The sequence below is a fragment of the Trachemys scripta genome, chromosome 12, assembly GCF_013100865.1.
Source record: "Trachemys scripta elegans isolate TJP31775 chromosome 12, CAS_Tse_1.0, whole genome shotgun sequence".
In the NCBI taxonomy this organism is placed as follows: domain Eukaryota; kingdom Metazoa; phylum Chordata; order Testudines; family Emydidae; genus Trachemys; species Trachemys scripta.
This window is the reverse complement of record NC_048309.1, coordinates 43,978,109-43,994,130: the sequence shown is the minus strand read 5'-3', so window position 1 is coordinate 43,994,130 and position 16,022 is coordinate 43,978,109. Positions and strand designations below refer to the sequence as shown.

Sequence of the window (16,022 nt, the reverse complement as noted above, 5' to 3'; positions counted from 1 at the left end):
TAAATGCTTGCTGTAATTGTTTACCTGTTGAGAGACCTGCTTAGCTCTCTCCCTCTGCGCAATTGTGAGAGTTAATAAAGCATCTGACTTGCTATACCTAAACAAATAGTGAGAACTCTGTTTTTCTCCGACATTGTGGTTTTGGGGTTTTCCGTGGGCGTCTCTGCTGGCACCTACCAGGCAGAATCGATGTGAGATAGTAATAACTCCCCACATAAACAACAATTTATTTAAAAAGGAAAGAGAGAGTGTACTGGTTAAAAGATTGTTGTACATACAGAAATGAATAGAGTCCTTAGGTCAGTTTCATAGGTGCGATGGTGAGCTTTAGAATTGCAAAGAGTTCTTTTCAGAATCAGTTCTTCAGGTTACACTGCTCTACAGCCAAAATGCTTCTGAAATAAATGTAGTCAAACTTTACTAATTCTGGGTCACTGAGAACGAAAATGATGCTTAAAATTGTTGATTGGCTCTCGTTTTCAAGATATGCTATTGGGTTAGTATATACGACCCTTGACTTGGGAATGGCAGAGGATAAGTGAGTTCTAAAGGGAAGGGATCTTAATTTAAACCAGAAATGACTAAAATACATCTTTGACTGGATCTATGAATAAATCTATGACTGGGTTTGGACAGTACTTGCTTTTTAGGCAAAACAATAATGATGCAATCTGAAGCTGGTATTGCGTCATACATGATATGAATTGCATCATGTTATTCCTAGAAGTCATGGATGATGCAATCATAACGAAGCTTACATCTGCAGAACAAATTGCCCTATATCAGCTCTAGAAATCATAAAGTGTCGTGCTCTCTTATTTGTCAGTATTTGATTTTGCAAAGGGACACATTTCTGTTTAGCCAAAGTGAGCAGAAATTCCTCGTACTTGTGTGAACAGTGCAGATAACTTCTGCTATGTGTGTGGTGAAGTGACTTTTACATCACAAAAGTGCAGTATAACCACTATGGTTAAGAAAGCCTATCACCTTTATTTTGGCTGCAAAATTGGAGATCAGGACAAGAGGTGGGCCCCACACATATGCTGCAACACTTGTGCAACAAATCTTCACCAGTGGTTGAACAGGAAAAGGAAATCTATGCCTTTTGCAGTGCCAATGATTTGGAGAGAGCCAACAGATCATACCAGCAATTGTTACTTCTGCATGGTGCCTCCAGTTGGGAAAGGTGTGTCAAAGAAGAAAAAGTGGACTGTGCATTATCCAAACATTCCATCAGCTATACACCCAGTACCCCACGGAGAAGGACTGCCGGTTCCCAATGCACCAGAATCATTCTCACTTGAGTCAGACGAGGAAGAGGAAGAGGATGAAACTTCTGGTCCTGAACCATCAATGTCACAGGACCCACATTTTCTCCCATCCTCCTCCTCTGAACCACACCTCATAACACAAGGTGAACTGAATGACCTTGTCAGGGATTTGGAACTACCCAAGAGTAAGGCAGAGCTGTTGGGCTCCAGACTACAGCAGTGGAATCTCCTGGCACGTGATGTGAGGGTTTCCACGTTCTGTGACCGTCAAAAGGATCTTGTCCCATTCTTCCTCATGGAAGGTGATCTTGTAGCCTGCAACAACATCGATGGTGTGATGGCAGCCCTCAACATCGTTCATGATCCAGATGAGTGGAGACTGTTCATTGATTCATCGAAGACGAGTCTTAAAGCTGTTTTACTGCATAATGGCAATGTTTTGCCATCAATTCCAGTTGGTCATGCAGTCCATATGAAGGAAACCTATGACAACATGAAACAACTTTTGAGGTGCATAAACTATGACCAACATCAGTGGCAGCTTTGTGGCGATTTGAAGGTTGTTGCTGTCTTTCTTGGTCTGCAGACTGGATACACAAAGTACTGCTGTTTTCTCTGCGAATGGGATAGTCGTGCAAGAGATTCCCACTACATCAAGAAAGATTGGCCACTCCGACAGTCATTGGAGCCTGGGAGGAAAAGTGTTCAGCATCCACCACTTGTTGAATCAAGGAAGATTTTGTTACCACTCTTACACATCAAGCTGGGTCTGATGAAGAACATTGTCAAGGCCATTGACAAAACACAAGCAGCTTTCAAGTACCTCGTGGAAAATTTCCAAGGTTAAGTGAAGCTAAGATAAAGGAAGGTGTCTTCGTTGGGCCTCAGATTCGTGAACTTCTTCGAGATGATGCATTTGACCATGCACTGCGTGGCAAGGAAAAGACGGTATGGAAAGCCTTCCAGTTAGTGGCAATACATTTTCTCAGAAACAACAAGGCAGACAACTACAGGCTGTTGGTGGAAAACCTCCTCAAGGCATATAAAAGCCTTGGTTGCAACATGTCACTAAAGATACATTTTTTGCACTCTCATCTAGATTTTTTTCCACCTAACTGCGGAGCAGTGAGCGACGAGCACGGCAAGCGATTTCACCAGGACATTGCAACAATGGAGAAACGCTATCAGGGCAAATGGAGCCCATCAAGGTTTGCAGACTATTGCTGGACAGTGACAAGAGATGCTCCATTTAATGAATACAAGAGACAAGCCAAGAAGCGCTGAGTAGACACTGAATAGGACTAAACTATGTATATAATAGTTTTTTGCCTTTTGTTTCATAATAAATTTTATTTATATAACCCTTTTGCTGATTTTTAAAGTGTTACATAAACAGGACAGGTGAAATATTATCATGTAAAGCAACCATAAACACATGAAAAGACCTAGGTTTACAATTTATGATTAGAACTCTACTATCTACACAATATACATAGACATAAAATGTAAAAACTTAAATATCTTAGAAACAGTAGCCAATCAGTTGTTTTAATTGTCATATTTGAATTCAGCACATCAAAATACATAATAAATAGCACATTTTATCTCTGAAACAGACGACTTCTCCAAAATTGTAGACCAGTGTAATTGTTCTTCAGTTTTAGATTTGGATAACAGTTTTTCATTTCTGGACTCTTCAGCTGAAGAAGTAAATCTTTGGATGGATTGTGGTTGCTCGTCTTTATCAGTTAGCAAAGATAATCTTTGGTTGGATTGTTGTTCATCTTTATCAGTTGATAAAGATAATCTTTGGCTCGACTGGTCTTCATCAGTTGATGAATAATCCCTTTTTGCTGTTTCTCTCTTTGATGATGGGAGGCAGCAGTGGAAAGTCATTTTGTTTTTGTCCCAGCATTTTAGCCCTATAACCACTGGCACTGATGCGACACAGAAATTGACATGAATGGCGCCGATAAGGCAGCACAGTACACACAAGTAATCATGATTCCTGATTTAAGTAATCAATAACAATATTTTTCACATCATGCTCCTATCGCACTACTGGAGATTTTTTTGACCTTCATGTATTATTTTTTTTCGGGCATTGGTGGACCCCACTGCGATTGTAGCTCATTGAGACTTCCAGAGCCTGGCCCCGGTGCGGTCACTCCATGAGGGAGAACAGAAACACCTGCCTTTACAATTCACCTGTATCTAGGGTGACCCCACCTGCATTTCAAGCTCCCTAATAGAGGACACTGCTGCGGGGGAGGAGGTCGAGGAGGTATTTCGAGGTGCTGGAGGGGTGTGTGTGTACTGGGAGATGCTATTCGGGAGGTGCTGGACAGAGTATTTGGGGTGTGTAAGAGGGGTGTGTGTATCCTGAGAGGGGTGATGAGGGTGCTGGAAGGGGTATTTGGGGGTGCTAGAGGGGATATTTGGAGAGTGCATGAGGGGCTATTGGGGATGCAGGAGGGGTATTTCGGGAGATGCTGGAGGGGTGTATGTGTACTGGAAGGGTGTATTTAGCAGGCGCTGGAGGGTATATTGGGGGGTGCAGGAGGTGGTGTTTGGGGGTAACTGGAGGGGTGTGTGTGTACTTGGAAGGAGTATTGGGGGCACTGGAGGGGATATTGGGCGGTGCTGGAAGGGGTATTTGGTGGTGTTTGGGGGGAGCTGGAGGGGTGTGTGTACTGGGAGGGTTATTTGGGGTGCTGTAGGAGGTAACTGGGGTGGAGGTACATACTGAAGGTGGGGGGCAGTGTCGCTCCCTCTCATGGTGGCTGGCGCAGACCTGAGATGCAGCACCAGCCCTTCTGTCAGCGCCTCTCTGCAGGAGTCTCTTCCTCCCAAGGGTGGGGAGCTGGAGCCTGGCCCTGTCACCCCTCCTAGCCATGCTCTAAAGCCCTGCGGTGGGACAGGTGGCCCAGCTGAGAGGCGCTTGGTGGCTTCGCTTACCTGGCAGGCTGGGGTGGGCAGGATCCAGCAGCTGTGGATGCAGGGGAGGGACCAACTGGGGTATAGTGGCAGTTTTTCTGCACATTTCCTCTTATTTGAAAAATCCACCTGGATGGATTGCAGAGAATCAAAAGAGAGGTCATGTCTGGGCAAACCCGGCCATATGATAACCCTCACATTATCTAGCTGGCTGAGAGAAGCGAGGCCCTGCACTCAGTGTGATGCCATTTCTCTGTCTGTGTGATAAATGAAAGTGACTGGGGGGGAGAGCTCCGTTTATGGCCCCAGCCAACCAGTTAGCTATAAAATCCCTCTTAGTAGCTGTTCTCTACTTGCTTTACGTGTCAAGGGTTAAAAGAAATGAGAGGGCACCCAGCCAGGAGAACTGATGGGAAGGCTAGAACTTTTTAAAATTGAACCAAGACTCCCCTTTTGTCTGTCTGTTGTTGTTCTTCCAGAGCGAGGGAACAGGAAAAAAACTATGCTATAAGAAGCTTGGGGCCAGGTATGAAACAATCATTAGGATTATACCTAGAAGCTACTCATTTAAAACCCAAGATATGTAAGTAGATCAGGAAATGTTTTGGAAGATGTGATTAGGTTTATCCCTTTTATTTATATATGGCTTGTGGACTTCTTTGTGTTAACCCCAAATGCTTTTGTTTTGCTTGTAACCTTTCAACTGGACCTCAAGAAAGTTATTCTTGATCATTAATGCTTGTAAGTGGTTTTTTTTTTTAAATCTAGCAATAGTCTGTGTTTCCAGATGTTTTCTTTCTTTTTGTTTTTAATCAAATTTCCCTCTTTTTAAGAACAGGATTGGGCTTTCGTGTCCTAAGAGGTTTGTGCAAGTTATTTAATTATCTGGTGGCAACAGCTCATTTCCTTTGGCTTCTTTCTCAGCTCTTCCCCGGAGTCGGGGGTGAAAGGGCTTGAGAGTACCCCACAGGGAAGAATTCCCAAGCGCGCCTTCCTGGATTCTCAGAGGGGTTTTGCACTTGGGTGGTGGCAGCACTTACCAATCCAAGGTCAGAAAAAACCTGTAACATTGGGAGTTTACTAAAAGCCTGGAGAGGCAAGTATTAATTTTTAGAGTCCTTGCGGGCCCCCACATTCTGCATTCAAAGTGCCAGAGTGGGGAATCAGCCTTGACAGTCTGTCTGTATTTATCCAACATGGCAAGTTTTGAACATCACATCCAATCAATTCCAAAATGTCAGGAAATGTTCTAGTGCCTTGTATTCCTCTTTAGTTTCACCTTAACTGTCAGTTTCCTGGTTTCCAATGCTTTCTTTTGGGATAATTACAAATTCCTTTTAATATAGTTTACTCTAAATTACTGATACACACTATCAGCCTTTACTGCATCTGAATGTTGTGTGTAACTTGTAATACTCTCAAGATTGCACAGGTTATGTTGTCTTGGAATGACACAGAGGTTGAATCTGCTTAAGTACAGACCTGCAACCAGGGTCCCCACAGACATTTTATTATTTTTAAAAACTTCTAGGTCCTAATTCCCTGGTAATCTCTAGTTGCTTTGGGCTGCTCCTGGGTTGCTCCTGAGCAGGGCCGGCTCCAGGGCTTTTGCTGCCCTAAGCAGCGTGCGCAAAAAAAAAAAAGCCGCGATCGTGATCTGCGGCAGCTCTACCGCCGCCGCTTCATTCTTCAGCGGCAATTCGGTGACAGGTCCTTCGCTCCCAGAGTGACTGAGGGACCCGCCGCCAAAGAGCTGGACGTGCAGACCCTCTCCGTTGGCCGCCCCAAGCACCTGCTTGCTGAGCTGGTGCCTGGTGCCTGGAGCCAGCCCGGCCTGCACCGTCAGACGAGGGGATAGGGGGGTCTATGTCCATTTCCCTTTCTTAGTGGGGGAGGTGTCTCCTTAAAAACGCTCTGGCCTTTTAAAATTTCTTTGCCCAAAGCCTCCTGAGTCTTTTAGATCTTTCCCACTTTTTTTCTCAGCCCCTCTTTATGTTTTTAGGTTTCATGTTTAGTCACAGCCACCCTTTACCCTTCACTGCTTTCTCCAATTTTACAATCATTGCATGTGTTTCTGTTGTCTTTTGGTCTAAAGCAGAGGTTCCCAAAGTGGGCGATACCGCCCCCTGGGGGGCACTGGAACGATCCAGGGGGGGCAGTAGTAGCCTCAGGTGCAATTGGGGGGCATTGAATAAAAATAAGGGGGCAGTGGAAGCATAAAGAAAGAAGAGAATATAAGAAAATTTTGAAAAAAAGTTCGTACATGTTTCATCTATTGTGTAACATAGAGCTAAAGTTGTAGTGATTACTTTATTTTCCAAATAAATTCACAAATTATAACCAATCAGGTGTCAAGTCCGCCAACAGCTCTTAACAAGCAAGTGTTGGCAGGCAAGCATGTCGCGCATTGTCGGGAAGTCCAGCATGCATCGGCAGGAATATGTGCGTGTAATGACTTGTTTACAATACGATACTATAAATAGGTGACATGTATGAAATCTAATTTAGATTGTTTCTGAATTGTGTAAAAAGCAGTTAACAATAGTGCAATAAGTATTTAAAAATTTTTATTCATATTCGATACCTTCGATCTTTACGGATTACGGATCACATACAAAGCAAATTGTATTGTTGTTGTTTCAATAAAACAGCAATTTAAACATGAGTATTTTTATACATTTTCTTACACATCTACCGTACGTTTCTGTGTCTCTAGTGCTTACTAATAATAAAATCGTAGCAGGCTTGTGTCGGTACAGTATTCGCTTTACACTGTGTCATTCATCGTCAACATTTAGTTGCCAAAAATCTGAGTGAACGCCTACATAGGTCATTACATTATGTCATTAAAGCAATCAACAAAATCAGAAGCAATTCATTGAATGACAGATTGTTTAGACAACTTTGTATTGAAAACGATGAAGAATTTAATTGCTTGCTGCTTCATACAGAAGTTCGTTGGCTATCAAAAGGTGCCTGTTTGGATCGGTTTTATAAGCTCTTTGACTCAGTGCTAGAGTTCCTAGAAAACAAAGATGATGCTTTACGAGCCAACTTGATTGATTCCAGAAATGACATAGCTTATTTGACAGACTTGTTTAATAAATTTAATGAAACAAATTCACAGCTCCAAGGCGATGAGCTGAATTTAATCAGAACAAAAACTGTTATTTCCGCGTTTGTGGCAAAACTTCTTCTGTACAAACGAAATTTAGGACAAGGACAATTCAGTCAGTTTCCAAATTTATCAACAGTAGAAAAACATGATGAAGACTTGTTTACCTATTGTCAGCACTTGGAGGGTCTCCATTCTGACTTCAATCAACGATTTGAAGATATTCTTAAAATGAACATACCCGATTGGGTTTTGGACCCTTTTTCAAGTAGAAACACAGAAGAATCTCCAAAATTACAAGAAGAACTGATAGAAGTAACAACAAATGAGGAATTGAAATTTAAATTCAAAGACGACTACCTACAGTTCTGGCTGCAAAAGCAGATACCTACACTTTATCCTGGATTATGGGCCATAGTACAAAAGTTTTTAATTGCATTTCCTTCATCATATTTAGTGGAACGTAGGTTCAGTGTGGTCACAAATCTGTTAACTAAAAAAAGAAACCGACTGCAAATAGCTAATTGCGGTGATTTAAGAATGCTGCTGACAAAAATAGAGCCGAACATTAATAAATTGATAGCAGCACACCAGGTTCATCCTTCTCATTAGGATTATTTTTAATGTTATTTGTAATTTTTATTTTAATATTATCCTTCGTTATCTTAATTTTCTGTGTGTAATGCAAATGTTACTATGGTTGATTTTAATAAATAATTTTATAATTTCAAGCTTCAAGGTGTCTTATATACAACAAAATCTTTCTTTACTATATTGTAGGACATAGGTAGAAATATAGATACATAAAAGAAATGCAAATTTGTCACTACATCTTTCTGTTTAAAGAACAGGAGTACTTGTGGCACCTTAGAGACTAACAAATTTATTAGAGCATAAGCTTTCGTGGACTACAGCATATATGCATCCGAAGAAGTGGGCTGTAGTCCACGAAAGCTTATGCTCTAATAAATTTGTTAGTCTCTAAGGTGCCACAAGAACTCCTGTTCTTTTTGCGGATACAGACTAACACGGCTGCTACTCTGAAACCTATCTTTCTGTTTGTTCGCTTAAAGAAGGTAGATTTCCAGGAAGGCGCTGAGTAATTTTTTTTCTGAAAAGGGGGCGGTAGGCCAAATAAGTTTGGGAACCTCTGGTCTAAAGCCTCCCTTTTTATCTATTAAACGCCTAAGAGATGTACAAGTACTAAACAGCTCATTACAAACAGCAATTGATGCAACAAAACCAGCAGTTGGATTGTTATTTGTAGCAATGGCTCTGGGCTGATCAGAATCAGGGGGGTTGAATCTTTGGCCCAGCTCACGCCCACCCCTGGATATTGCCGCGGTTATGGGTTTGTTTGCCCTTTTTAAAGTTGGTTTCTTGGTGCAGTGGAGGCTTTGGGCTGTTCAGAATTGGAGGTTTTGGCCTCTTTGTGTTGCTTACTCACATCCCCGGATACTCCAACTTCTAAAGGGAAGTGTGCCCTTTTTAACGACCGGTCGTTCTGTATAATAAAAGCTCTAGATGTGCTGGGCTGTTCAGAACCAGGGGAAATTGTTTCTTTGTTCCCACCCTTGGAAACTGCAGCTGCTTTAGAGGAAGTTTTCTTGGCCCTTTTCAAAGACCTCTCCTTTGATCTTTCTTCTTGTAGAATGACACTTGATAAATCTGGCAATACTCATAAATAAGATACTTTTAAACATAAACCTGTTTGTGTATTTCCTAACAACAGCAAGCAAAATTAGTTTTTAAACCCCTGCATATGTATATTTCAAAACCTTTACACAAAACCAGCTGAAAAACAGCTAAAAATGTAAACAAGCGCAATTTCTGCTTACACCACATGGGTGCAGCACAAGCAAACTTTTTCACAATAAACCAAAGTGTAAAAAATACAGCAAACTAACCTAGTTTTTAACCAGGCATAGGAAAAAAATTGTACAATACTTCCAATAAACATACATTTTAAAAAAATCAACCCATACCATTTTATTTAAAAAATAATACAGTGATTTTTCAGACTCTATTTCAAAACAATCTAAATGCCTGCACGTTTTTTTTTCTAAAACTACACGTTCTATTAGTAATATTTCTCTCCAAAAATGTGGATTTATTTAAACTGAAACTTTTCACAAAAAAGGGCTCCCTGATCTCGGTCGGGGTCTGTGCAATGCATGTAACAATGGCGCCCTGATCTCAGTCAGGGTCTGTGCAGTGCCCAGCTAAATGGGGGCTGTAATAAATATAAAGGGAAGAGTAACAACCTTCCTGTATACAGTACTCTAAAATCCCTCCTGGCCAGAGGCACAAAATCCTTTTACCTGTAAAGGGTTAAGAAGCTCAGGTAACCTGGCTGGCACCTAACCCAAAGGACCAATAAGGGGACAGGATACTTTCAAATCTGGGGTGGGGGAGGAGGCTTTGTTCTGTCTGTTCTGTGTGCTTGCCGGAGACAGATCAAGAAAGCAAGCAATCCAAATCCATTAGAATTAGTAAGTACTAGCAAGGGAATGCTTTAGCTTACTTTTATTTTGGCTTGTGATTTTCTCTGTGCTGAGAGGGACGTGTATTCCTGGTTTTCTTTTTGTAACTTTAAAGTTTTGCACAGAGGGAAATCCTCTGAGTTTTGAATCTGATTGCCCTGTGAGATTATCTTCCATTCTAGAGAGGAACATGTAGGGAAAGTGAATTTCGATGTCATCACTGAGTATTCATGGCAGAACAGTGCTTCTTGGAGCTACACTCATCCAATCAGAGAAGAGAAACAGATGGCCAGTGGCCTATGTGACTGGGAAATCTACAAATCTATTAATATGTAACACAGTCTTTCCATCTGTCTGGATCCTAGCACAGGGGCCATTACAACCTGAGCTAAAAGACTCTTAACCTAGGTTGTAGTGCTCTCATCAATGTCTAGGTGATCACGCCACCACCACGGGGTGACAGAGCCACACACTGAGTGGGTGTGGCATACAAATATAGACCAGTGTTGTGACGAAGTGGGAATGTTCTTGATGTGTTATTTGAATACTGAGTGGGGAGTATTGACCTGGGAAGGTTGCAGGGGAGTTTGGCTGGGACTGCTGGCATTGGGGAAGGGAGGACACTTGAGCATGTAACACGAGAACCCAGGATAGGGGTTGGAGGCCAGGTAACACCTCTGCCCAGGAAACTGGACAAAGGACACAAAGGCTGGGAGAAGAGCGGGGGGGAGGCTGAGTGAGAGGCTGGAGGGAGTTTCAGTTTGGGAGCTGGCTGGAAAATGCAGAGGGCCACCCCGACCAACAGGGCTGTGGCCTCCCCAGGGCCCCCAGATGGACCTAACTAAAGGGGGGTCCTGTTGTCTGTATCGGCAAGACCTGTTTTGGACTGTGTTCCTGTCGTCTAAATAAACCTTCTTTTTACTGGCTGGCTGAGAGTCACGGTGAATTGCAGGAAGTGGGGGGTGCAGGGCCCTGACTCTCCCACACTCCGTGACAAGTGTATATGACAGAGAAACTGGAATTTGACATTTTCAGGTAATTCAGGTTCATTTCTAAATGGAAGCTAACTATAATAGAAAAAAGGTTTAAAATGTAAAATGGTTAAAATTGAAACAAAATATTTTGAAATGACTGATACATTTTAATTGACGTGAAGCAATAATTTCTCCCAGATTTTTGGTTGGAGAAAAATTTCAAGATTTCGCCTGATGGGGAAATTTAGCGAAATCTCTAAGATTTCTGTGGCACAGGAAAACCAATTCCTACTGTGATAAGGATAAAATCTAGCTCTTGTGTAGTGCTTTCCATCCATGGGTCTCAAAGGACTTTATAAAGGAGGTCAGTAGCATTATCCCCATTGTGCACATGGGGAAACTGAGGAGAGAGATGCAGCAAATTGCCCAAGGTCATCCAGCAGGCCAGTTGCGGAGCTGGAATCAGAACCCAGGTGTCTTGCATCCCTGTCCACTATCCATTAGGCCACACGGCCTCCCACACTCCAGCAGTGTAAGTTAAGTCCCCCTGGCCAGTGTAGCTGATGTGAGGGCTGGGCTCAGACTAGTCCAACCCACCTGCTCAAGGCCTTGTAATCAGCTTTCGGTTATTCCATGAATTTGACTACGTGTGTTGTTCCTTGAGTGAGATCATTCAAGCCAAACCAAACCAGCGAGACAAGTGTTGAGTTTCTAATGCATGTGACAAACAGCTGAGCCACATTTGCTTGTATTTGAACTATTTAACAGCTGCAGGCATCTTGAGCGGATTATTGGCAGTCTCTCAGATTTTCTTCCTGAACAGAAATCACTGTGATTACCTCAACCTTCTAATTACGTTTCAAAAACTTACTTGGCCATCGGAAGACATTTTAATGATGAGCGGTCACCGTATGGCCATTGTTTAACTAGATATGGACAGAGTTTTAATCATCCTTAATTTTAATTTCTCTTTGTTTTCCATTTCTGCTGTCTGAAATTGAGAGAAGCAGGTTATGAGGTTGTGTTGTAGCTTTTCCCTTATAGATTACACAACTATTAGAAATCAGAAATCTGTAGATCCTTGAGATGAAAGTTTTGAGACCCCTTGAGGTGAAAGGTTGAGATCCTTTGACGATGAAGGTATTGAGACCTCTTGAAGTGGAGAATTGGAAAACCCTTGAGGTGAAGGGTTGGAGATCTCTTTCAGTGAAGAACTGGAGACCTCGTGAAATGAAGGACTGGAGATCTCTGACACTTCAGTTCTCACACCTGAGTTGTAAGACTTACACATCTGAACCCTGTGTCACATGTTTACACATACCTCAGGAAATCTCATCCAGCAGAGTTGGAGTGCTGCTGTGGATCTGGCACTTTGCAGTCAGAGCTCTCTGCCCCTCCCCACCCCCTCGGCATCCAGACACCATTCTCATGGGAGGGGAAAGAGGAAGAGGGACCTTAAGAGCCCAACAATTCAAGATGTCTCCACTGCCATTTCCTCCTCCCCTCCTGTGAACAACAGGACAGGACAGCTCCTCCGTTTTGCCCTTCCTGGAGCTCCAGCCTGGCAGAGGAGGGTGAAGAGCCCCTGGAGCCACCCTCCCCAGCCTGGAATGGGGGAGGGGAACCCACTACAGCCCCCCAGCCTGGGAGAGGAATCCAAGAACTGCAGGGGGAGGTTGGAGGAGCAGAACTGCTGGGAATCCATGTCCTTCCTTATTTTCCACTTTGGTTTTTGTGCAATTAGTAGATTGCAGTTGCTGTGTAGTCATGGTTTGGTGTTATTACTGGTATATTAATCAGTTACCAATCTTTCTGTGGTGTCATATTAAAATACAGAAAAACTCACACCCTTGGACAACTTGACTTTTCTGGTATCTCTTGAGGTGACAGATTGGAGGTCCATTAACATAAAGGACTGGAGGTCCCTTGAGATGAGAGACTGGAGGTCCTTTGAGGTGAAGTGCTGACCACTTCTATTGCTCCTTGGTCAGCTGAACCTTCTCTTGAAATGTTACAAACTCTATCTATTATACCAGATATCTTTTCCTTGTCAATAGATAACAAAATTGTTTCCGGGTCAGCTAAGTATTCATAGTTTAGGCATTTCTTAAATAATTGCCAGATAGCCTCTTTCTTCCGTTTTAAAATATACTCATGAGCTTTTTGCTCTAGTAGAATCCTGCTTTCAGCTTCATCCACTGTTATCTTTTTTCTGTCGCCCTTCTTGTTGCAGCACATGCAACACCAGTGTACAAAACCGATAAAGACAACAGCCAATATGACACTGAGTCCCGAAATCTTTGAAAAAAATCAATATGTTAAAACTTGTTATATCCCACCAGAAGGGTCTAGAGGACAAATCCTTTTATTTATATTTAGCTACAATGATATCATAGAGTTGAGGCCAGAAGGGACCATTAGCTTTGCCTTCCTTATCTGCATAAACGGGAATCTCGAGTAGGAGTAGAGAGGTTATTATACCTCTGTATCTGGCACTGGTGCGATCGCTCCTGTTATCTTATGTCCAGTTCTAGTGCTCACAATTCAAGAAGAATGTTGATAAATGATTAAGGGATTGGAAAACATGCCTTATAGTGAGAGACTCAAGGAGCTCACTCTATTTAGCTTATCAAAGAGAAGATTAAGGAGTGACTTGATCACACTTGTAAGTACCTACCTGGGGAACAAATATTTCATAATGGGCTCTTCAATCTAGCAGGCAAAAGCCTAACAAAATCCAAAGGCCAGAAATTGAAGACAGAGAAATTCAGACTGGAAATAAGGCATTTTAACTCCCCTGGAATATGCAAACAGGAGCTAACAAATTCAGATAATTGCACTCATTGTCTAGCTTCCACCTCTCAAACATGTTTTTTTGTCATGAGTAATCTTATGTATATTGTTTATTCTTTGCCTGAGTTCTACAATCAAGGATGGACATTCCTTTAGAAAGCTGAAGAAATAATGAAACCTCGGCTCACATTGTATAGCAACTGGTGGCAGATCCTAGCTTCCTCAAATTTTTTAATAGAAACTATTTTTCCTGCATAATATAAAACACAAGTGGCTAAATTCTAGAGCCACTCAAGAAAACTGGTTGGATGAAAGCAACACTATTTCATCTCTCAAGGCAGGTGGATTGATGTGGGTTTTCTCCTGTGATGTTCTCCTGGAAGCAGTCAGCATATCTTCCATCCAGAAGAAGGATCACTATCCACAACAGAGCAGGGAAAAAAGCCTTTAAAAAAATGAAACAGACGCTTTTAAACTTGCACTTGTCTGGACAGTAAACAAAACATTTGCATTTGTTGTCATATTCATAGACTTTGTTTTCTCTATCAGAAGGATGTAGACATGCTGTCTGGAAAATTATGCCTAATATAAGCAAAGTCAGAAATGGCACAATGAAATATAAGCTGCTGTAACAACGTCTCCACCCCAGATCTTCTGGGCATTTAATCTCAGATTCCAGTATCTTTTCAAGCACTACCAAAATAAGTGAGTATAACGATGTCGATATAAGAGTAAAATATTTTTTCCATATTTCAATGAACTTTCTGACAATTGCCATTTTCCCCTCTGATGAGACTGTCCCCAGCTCAAAGGATATAATGAAGTCTGAAGACTGAGTGAGTACATTCAGATATGTGAATGATTAGGAACCTTGAGTAAGAATGAAAGTGAAAGTAGTGCTTTCCCAAAATAGCTCATGCTCAGCTGTTCCACTGTGATCCCACCTTAGATACACAATTGTTGGCTTGTGTATTAACAAACTGCATAACTACAATTTCCAAAGCAGTCAGATTTCAAACAGTTCAACTAGGGGATCAGAAATCTAATTCTAGTTCTTCGCCACAGTTTATTCCTAACTTCTTAGTGGAGATCATTTTTTCTGCAATAAACAAATCATTCCTTTATAGGTGTAAAATATGAGGTTTCTGAAACTTACATTAAATCAATCAATAGAGCATTATGTCTCAAAAGAAAGAAGATAACCTTAGCTAAAAGCCCATTATGGTTGAGTGGTGGATTGAATGCAGCAATAGAAAAAATGCAATATATAACAAATGTAAAAAGGGGAAGTAAGCACAATCAACATAAATTAAAAATTATGATGTGTAGAACACTGATAAGGAATCATAGAATATCAGGGTTGGAAGGGACCTCAGGAGGTCATCTAGTCTAATCCCCTGCTCAAAGCAGGACCTATCCCCAACTATAAAGAAAGCTAAAGACATCAGGGAAAACTACACAGATGGCAGGGCTAGAGAAAATAAGGACTTTTTAAAGTATATTAGGAACAGAAGAAATCATAACAAATATTTCTGTTCTGAATTTGGAAAGAAGTAGGATAATGTTTTTGTGAGGATGCTGAACTACTTTCCAGTCCTTTAGTAATGAAGGAGGATACTAAACAATATCTAATAGTGATAAACATTTTTAAATCAGCAGGCTTGGATAGCTTGCACCCAAGTGTCCTAGAAGAGTTGGCTAAGGAGGCCTTTGGCTCAATGATGTTAATAAATCTTGGAATCCAAGGGAAATTCCAGAAGACTAGAAGACTGCTAATATTGTGCCAATATTAAAAAATGTTAAATGAGATGACCTAGTTAAATAGGCTGGTTAGCCTAACATTGATCCCTGGAAAAGATGATATAGCAATTGATAAAGAATTAAATGATTGGAATATAATTAATGGCAGTGAAGATGGTTTTATGAAAATAGGCCTCTTTGATCTAGCAATTCAAATTGAAATAAGGATAACCCTTGGATAACTCTCAAGGGAAGTGGTGAATTTTGCATCTCATGTGGCTTCCAATCCACACTGGCTGCCGTTCTGGGATATGCTTTAACCAAACACAAATCATGGGGCTTAGTACAGGGTAACTGGGTGAAATCCTCTCTCCTGCCTCCCATGAAAATACCATAACCATTGGGCTAGTTTGGGGCTGACCTCATTCAGTTATTCCTGTAGAAGCTGTTCCATTTGTATAAATAATTGAATAAGTAGCCAGGCAGTAATTGACTATAGACCAGTGGTTAGGGCAGTCCCCTGTTAGGTGACAGCCCATGGCCAGGTCCCTGCTGTGACAGCTGGTTAATAATTTATACACAGTGGAACAGATAAGAGAGGAGAGATGTAGAGGGCACCGTCCCAGCATGCCACCTAGCCTGGTGGTTAGCGCACTCAGCAGCAATGTAGGAGAGCCTCATTGACTTGGCTGCTTTGTGCGGGTCTTCC

The 16,022-nt window shown here is 41.8% G+C and overlaps 1 protein-coding gene across 1 annotated transcript in view; it reads left to right on the top strand.

Annotated features, from left to right (window-relative positions):
• The window catches only part of LOC117885551 (SCAN domain-containing protein 3-like), a 16,714-nt gene extending 8,714 nt beyond the window's left edge, over positions 1–8,000 (top strand). The window contains exon 2 of the mRNA XM_034786818.1: positions 6,968–8,000. Within this exon, the coding sequence (XP_034642709.1) occupies positions 6,968–7,935 (968 nt within the window). The 3' untranslated portion in view covers positions 7,936–8,000. The remainder of the gene's footprint in view (positions 1–6,967) is intronic.
• The last annotated feature ends 8,022 nt before the right edge of the window (positions 8,001–16,022 follow it).